The following is a 7,819-nucleotide window of genomic DNA, read 5'->3' as shown; positions in this document are numbered from 1 at the left end:
TACTTTGTGAATGCTCTGGTAACTGGAAAGCTCCAAACCCCAGTAACTAAACAAAACAAACCCAAAACTCCTAAAAGGTATCACCACAACCATTAGATGGAAATGCATTTTTTCTGTCAGCATAATGACCAGTTCAATCTCATTTCCATTGCGACTGTTTTGATTGTTTGTTTGTTTGTTTTGCCCAGCTGATGACAGCAGTGCATTTGTGGAACGATGTCCTGCACATTTCCTTCAGGTCATTTCCTTTTCTTCTGCTCTGGAAGGAGCTTACACTTTGTCACCTTGGCTGGTTGGACCTGAACCCATGTGCGTGTTTCTCCAGATGTATGGATATTGGTCCCCCATGGAGGAACTTGCTGCACCCATGGGTTCAGTGGAACATACTTTTCTGCTTACACACATCCCCCTAGGCTTTGGGGGAGACAACTAAATGGCAGACTTTGCCTACAGATTGGGCTTTAAATGTTGATATTTTTCTCCCTTATAAGGTATTTTTACATTTAAAGAGAGAGCCTCTGAGTCTCTGAGTCTCTCTCACAGCCTGAGTCTCTCTCACAGCCTGGTCATTCTGGCCACTTGGGGCCTGACATTTTTTCCCTCAATTTTTGTTTTTTAGTGTTTCTCTGCTATTCTTCTGTGACCTTCTAACACTGCAGATCATTTATCAAATATCCAGTAATGGCTAAACAGAGGGCCTTTATAGGAAGTATGTGCAGCATTTTGTCAGCAATAAACATACTGTGGTTAGTAAATATGGTGTAATTGGAGAGCATTACATGGAAATCAGCATCAGGGTTTGCCAGAAACTCAAACTATAATTTAAATTAAAAAATAAAAATAGCTCTCATCTGAGAGAGTTGAAGTGATTTCTTCTAGCCCATTTTGGTTTTCCTATACTTATGATTCTGAATTTAGGTTAAAGTTCATGTCTCTGTTTATGTTGGAGTCTAGAACTGAGACTTTGCATGACTGAGTCTGATGACAAGAAGAAATACAGATGAAGACTTTGAAAGACAAATTTTTGCACTATGAACTGTGGATTTGTTTTTTCTTTCATGGCGTTCTTCATCAATGAGATAAATGTATTTCTGATGGAAGGTAGATTGATAGTCTAGACACTGTCATCTTTATTTTATATCCAGAAATGTACAGAAAACAATATGAAGTTCCCATGGTTGACCAAGATGCCTCAGCCTTCGTCTGGACTTTTTGCTGTACAGTTAGGAAATAAGTTCAGTTACCAGTTGCTAAGGAACAGATTTAGAACAACACCCTTTCCACCCCCACACCTCACTTTTTTTCTTTTCCTGTATGCTTTTCTGTGAAGTTTTGAATTCAATATGGACCTTCTACAAGCCAGAGGCTATGTGTATATAGCTACATGTCTGTGATGCCAGTGATGTCCAGATATTTTGCCTTCAAGTAACTTTTTTCCTCAGCCAGGCCTGGTAGCCTTTGTATGGTTCCTCACAGTCATTCAAAATTGTGTCTTTAGAACCAACGCTGGCAAAACCATAGTAAAAGTTGAAGAATGGGAGAGAAAAGCTAAAGGAGAAAAGTACCCCAGCTTTCTGTATATTTTCTCCTCTTTGCAATTCCTTTTCTCTCTAAAATCAGAGCCATGTAAAAGTAGCATTTAAGGTGCACGTGTGTAACTGCCATGCTCAAGATTAATACACAGTTCTCACAAATCTGCATACAAACAGAGCACCTAAATACTTGTGTTCTGCTTTCACCTATGTAACAACATAAAAGCAGCTGCTTAACTTAAAACTCTTCACTAACTTTCAGTATAAAGTCTTCCTCAAAATGTTTTTATCTTCTTTCATCCCCTTCATACCCTACTAACTACTTTGTTATTCCTACTCCACCTACTTCCACTGTTTCTACATGCTTTTCAAGTTGTTCTGGTTGTCCTTGGTTTATTTGTGTTGATCACCATCCCCCAGTTAACTCTGGAAATAAGTACTTTTGCAAGGACAACAGTGGGAACACAGTTGCACATCATATTATTTTTGGCTAGCTACTTCAGGAACGATAGCTATTGTTTGGCAGCTTGCAACAAGGAGGCTGCTTTGTGATGTTGCAGTTAGAGCCTGGGCACTATTCCTCCCAAGGCTGAGATCCATTTTATGGTATGTGCAATTTGAGGTCAACATTATTTGGCAACATCTGTTTAAATATATATTTGAGACTGTGAATAAAAATAATGCCCTCTATTAATGTTGTTTCTTTCCTCTTGTGTGCTGTTACATCACAGAATCATTAAGGCTGGAAAAAACCTTCATGATCATCTGGTCTGACCATCACCCTACTAAACCAAGTCACTAAGCACCATGTCCCACCTTTCCATGAACACCCCCAGGGATGGTGACTCCACTGCTTCCCTGGGCAACCTGTTCCAATGCCTGACTACTCTTTCTGAGAAGAAATGTCTCCTAATTTCTACCCTAAAACTCCCCTGGAGCTACTTGAGGCCATTCCCCCTCTTCCTATTGCTAGTTACCTGTGAGAAGAGGCTGACTTCCAGCGCCACAGAACATCCTTTCGGGTAGTGGTTGAGAGCAATATGGTCTCTTCTCCTGAGCCTCCTCTTCTCCAGACTAAACAGCCCCAGTTCCCACAGCCACTCCTCACAGGACTTGTGTTCCAGATCCTTCACCCGCTTCATAGCCCTTCTCTGGACACGTTCCAGGGCCTCCATGTCCTTCCTGTACTGAGGGACCCAAAACTGAACACAGTGCTCAAGATGTGGCCTCACCAGAGCAGAGCACAGGGGCGATGATCACCTCCCTCGTTGCCTGTATTCACTGAAAAGACCCACTTTCTATTTATTATCCCTGTGATTTTGACTTAATAACATGCTGCTGTGTGTGAGATGATGCACATGGGGCAGAACGTGTTTTTTTGTTTGGGGCCAGGGACAGTTTGCGTGTACGGACACATGGTGTGTGTGGTGCATCCAGGCGAAACCTCCTGCAGGGAGATGTGACACTGCTTGTGACGTTGAAGCGGTGAACAGTTCCCCCCCCCGATGACGTCACGACCCACAGCAACAGCTGGGCTCTGTACGTGACGTCATGGCGATATGATGACTCCAGAGGAGCCCATAGGAGGCCCAGCTGGCCCTTCAGAGACGCGGCCCCACTGGGGCTGCACCGCAGGACGGCCACAAGATGGCGCCGTGGCGCCTCAGAGCTGCGGGGCCGGGCACCCCCTGCCCCTCCGCTCGCAACGGCTCCTGAGCGCCGGGAAATCCCCCCAAAATGTCCCGGTGTCGGCAGCCGACACGAAGTGAGGGTGCCAGTTCAGGGTCCCCTTTGCTGGGAAGGGGGCAGGTGAAGAAAGGTGGCTCCCGGTGCTCGGCAAGGCGCAGCTGTAGGCTGGGCAGCCGGTGAGGGCTTCCCCTGGGACGGGCTGATGATCAGCGAGGATGGATGCTGACAAAAAAAGTTTGATCCCATCCATATATGAACGTGACCGCTTTATTCTGATGGTTATCGTATACCTTGCCTGGGAAATTGGTCTTTGTTTGGCTCTCAGGGTTGACTGAAAGCTTTCTCTTCCCAATACCCGAGAGTTGCTGGTTAATTTCATGGCACAAATTATTTAATAATGTGCTCCACCAAATGAATGCAAGGTCTCCAATTAAATTTTATCCTCACCGGGCAACTATTTTAGATGCTTTGGTACTGCATGCCAGATCCTGGCCCCATATCCATCAAAGTAAATCTTCAGAAACTTCCACTGAAGGCTTAGAACAGCCCTAAGTTATGTTTTTGAGGTCAGATTGTGACCCTGAAACCCTGGCAGAGACCCAGACCAAGAAATCTGTGTGGGAAATTGGGGAGGGAATAAATTAGCTCTTGTCTATGCTTTTTGCAGGAGTAAACTGTTAAAAGGTGTACACTGGAGTGAAAGCTCCTCAACATGGTGGATATTGGTTTCTAGATGTTTCTGCTGGAAATAACCCTGGGTGAGTGTATGGGGTTAGTCCATATTTGCTGGAGCTACTGTGTCACATACAACAATCAGTTTTCTGATCTATCCCACCCTAACAACACCCCACCCTAACACCCCACTCTATCTATCCCACACTAACAAACAACAACAACAACAACAAAAAAAAAACAAAGAAACAATTTTATAAAAAGAAAGTCCAGTTTATATAGCTTATATCCAGGTTATATATTTTGTGTGTGTGTATGTTTTTGTTGTTTGATTTTTTTCTCTCTGCTGAATTTAAACCTTCATTTTCTCTCTCTGCCACAGTGGCAGGTCTAAGGAGTATTAAGTAACTGCGGTTGTCATACTGCACATGGTACTGAGGAAAAAATTAATTGCTGTGTTTTCGCCCAAGGGTCTGAGCAGCAGTCCTTTCGGTTGGCTGGGAGCAGGCCATTTTCTTCCCGTTCTAGACTGTGTACAGTGGAGCAGCATGAAAGGATTCCTCTACAGCTGCACTGTGTGAGTGAGCAGGCATCTCATTCAGTAATAACTTCTAATTTATACAGCCGTGAAAATCTGCTGTTATAAATAAACAGTTCTGACTGCCTTTTCATGCTTACTCAAAACAAAATGAGAAAGAGACTGGAAGAGAAATCTAGTGTAAATGTCATAAATGTCCTTACTTGGCGTACATCATTAAAACCTTTTGAAATCATGGGGGAAATATTTGTTTGCGATCAACAATATATTCTTTCTTCCTTGCATAGTTTCATGTGTGTTAGAGAGAACAGAGCAAAGCAACCTGAGATACCAGCACTTGTGTTTTGGAGACAAGCATTCCCAAACTCCTGCACATAACTCAGACCCAGCCTCCCCCTTCTCCAGCAGCATGCAGAACGTAACAGAGAGCAAAGCCTTCTCCAAAGCAAGAAGCAATCCTCCTCACACTTCTGCAGTCCATCAAGAAAGTCTTCGGCCTCAGATGCCACAGCTAATCATAGCACAAACAAGAGCTCAGGTCTACCCTTCAGCTCCTCTGGCTGAAGGTATGGGGAAAGAACCAGCCCCTTCGTCAGGCTTTGTTTTGAACTTCTGACATTTAAAAAGCTTGCACTAGACTATCAGTGCAAAAATAATAACCATTATAAAATACAACCATATAAGGAATCTCCTGAACTTTCTCCTCTTCCCTAATTAATTTCATGGTTTTCATCTGTCTGTCTCTGAAATATTTCCTCTGACCAGCATCTTTCAGCTGCATCCTTTCCATGCTCGCCTTCAACTTCAACAGAAAAACTGGGTGTAATTATTTGTATTCCCCTTGCAAAGTTAGCTGGAGTGAGTTACCTAGATAAAATGAGAACTGCTGAATGTGTACATCTCACTGAGTTAACTTACTTTGCAGGTTAGTCCTAGTGTGTCAAGTACACAGACTAGAACTGTATCAGGTGCTTAACACACGAGGAGAACAATCTTATGTACACACATTTTATTTTTTTTTGTTGTTGTTGTTGCTCATAAGCAGCTTAAAATGTGTTTCATTTTTGCTAAGCTACAGCAGCATTAAAAAGATGAAAATAGCACCCCAGTGAACTGAATACATAGTAGCTCTAAGCTATGGGTTTTGGCAATAAAGATAGAGTTTAGACACCAAAGTACTGCAACTAGTTTCAAATCCTCATTTAAATGCAATGCTAATCTTAAATATAAAAAGAGATCATTCTTTTTCACATTGAACATTAAAGAACACTTCCACTACTGTCAGTTTTGCCTGTTTATTGGAGTTTACAAAGCACATCTCCAGTGTTTTAGATGTTAACAAGATGTTGGGGCTAATAACAGAAATCAACTATATTGAACAAGATTAGTAAACATGTGAATGGAGTGTAATTATATGGCAGGCAGCTTTATGTTAAACAGTGTTTTAAATTAACATGCTTTCTGTCAAAGCAGTCATAGAGTTGGTATAATTAGGTTACTTTTGCTGCAAAAATAACTGAAAAAAAGTGTTGCATTCAGATTTCATACTGAAATGGAGGGGAGATATTATGCACATTAGTATTCCAGAATGTTTCTCATTAGAAGAATTTGGCTTCATGGTGAACTTTCTGAGCAGACATTCCAAATTGCATTTCTTATTAGCCCAATTTGTTATCTATCTAGCCTGGAAGTCACAGCAATGTTAAAATTATCCCTCCTCTTATTTTTTTTCAGACCTGATTAAGGGCAATCCAAACAAGAGCTGGCTAGCATTTACAGGTCCCTTACAGAGTGGTGCCAAGCTTGTGATGGAGTTTGTTTACCAGTGACAAGTTTTAACCATGGCACATCCTCATGTATGTTGTGCAAGAGACGTGAAATATGTGTAAACAGATTAACACCATTTTCTGATTCATAGCAGTTGTGGAGTTATCATGTAAGAGGCAAACATTTCATATTTTCCACCAGTTTTCCATATTTCTGATGACATGGCTTCACCAGAAGCTGCAGTGCATTGGAGAAAGAATTGATCACAGCTGCATTTATTTTGCACTACTTCATGACTTCAGCATTCATGGAGAGATTGGCTTGAAAAGGAGCATTCACTTGCCTTTCTGCTTGTAGTCCAGTATTACTATTGAATCTCCTGTTCCAAGGCAGAGGAGAACAGATTGTTTTTTAAAAAATAAAATAAAATAAAATAAAAAATAAAAGCACAATATGAAATCCTTTTATGGATCAAACATGCTGTTGGGCAGAGTATGCGAACCTGTCCCCAGCCTTTCAGCAACCCTGGGGAACTGAACCTGCCTGAGATTAGGAGAAAGGCAGTTTGGACCGGCTACTACTGCCTAAAGTACTGCAAAAGTCAAAGGAGCCTGGGATGTCCCTGGCTCATTGAACGACACCCAAGACTAGCCTATTGGGCCAGAGACAGTGTATTAGCAAGCACCTGTTGATGTCGGGCCCCTAATGATGAAAATGTAAGCCCTGGGTAGCCGCAGCTTCCGCCCACGTATCCCCCTCCCTCCAGTGGATCATCAGATAAACCTGTCAGCACTGCTAGGGCATGTGACGGATGGTGCAGGTTTCCTTTAAATAGCTGGACTTCTGTGCCAGAGGGGTAATCTGCAGCCCAGGGGAGTGACAAATATGAAGGATATAAATATGCCATCACAAGACTGTGGCACAACAAGGATGAATGGATGAGGCAAAAGTAAGTATTTGTATGTGGTTTACAAACTCTGGGATGTTAAATCCTCTTAAACTTGAATTCCATTCATCACTGGCAATATAGTGATACTGTAGATGAAAACATTATTAGTTCGATTAAAAAAAATGGATACACCCTGGACTGTTATACTCTGTTTTTAAAGGCAAGATATAATAAATAAAGATGTATTCCATTAAGGAGGCTCTGTTTAAAAATCCCTGCTGGACCCTAAAGAAGTAAGAGGACTGTAATAATGAAGGATGTATTCTGTGTCTAGACTGATAATTGCCTGCAAAACATGAGCTTTTTAATGTTCTTACAAAACCTGCTGTTCGTAAGCCTGTGCCAACACACCAGTAGAATAACGTCTCACCCCACACAGCTACCCTTTGCATCCCCTCATTGCCACTTGGGTTTCTGCAAGCTCAACTCAACTCAACTCAGCTGCAAGCTGCTGGGAAAATGAGAGCATCAAAAATTTGATTGCATTATGATTTTACTTTATTTTGCATGGACCCATCTGCCATTATACAGGTTGGGTTTCCCAATAGCTGGCCACTTGGTGTTAAGGGAGCTTGGTTTCCACAAGCACATAAGTACAAAAATAAAACCCAGGGAAAACAACCAGCTGGTAAAACACATTATGTGGTTCTGTAAAATGCATTTCACACAAAA

At 42.1% G+C, this 7,819-nt stretch overlaps 1 protein-coding gene across 3 annotated transcripts in view; it reads right to left on the bottom strand.

The window, feature by feature from the left end:
• Nucleotides 1-6,439: 6,439 nt before the first annotated feature.
• ADTRP (androgen dependent TFPI regulating protein) overlaps nucleotides 6,440-7,819 on the bottom strand; it is a 36,049-nt gene continuing 34,669 nt past the window's right edge. For 2 of the 3 annotated variants that reach the window (XM_035317241.1, XM_035317239.1), the window contains one exon: nucleotides 6,440-6,577. In XM_035317241.1, coding sequence (XP_035173132.1) covers nucleotides 6,534-6,577 — 44 coding nt within the window. In that variant the 3' untranslated portion in view covers nucleotides 6,440-6,533. The remainder of the gene's footprint in view (nucleotides 6,578-7,819) is intronic. The other variant, XM_035317240.1, reaches the window with a different exon arrangement.

Source organism: Oxyura jamaicensis, chromosome 2 (genome assembly GCF_011077185.1).
Source record: "Oxyura jamaicensis isolate SHBP4307 breed ruddy duck chromosome 2, BPBGC_Ojam_1.0, whole genome shotgun sequence".
In the NCBI taxonomy this organism is placed as follows: domain Eukaryota; kingdom Metazoa; phylum Chordata; class Aves; order Anseriformes; family Anatidae; genus Oxyura; species Oxyura jamaicensis.
The sequence above is the reverse complement of the archived record's forward strand: the minus strand, read 5'-3'. Positions and strand labels throughout refer to the sequence as shown.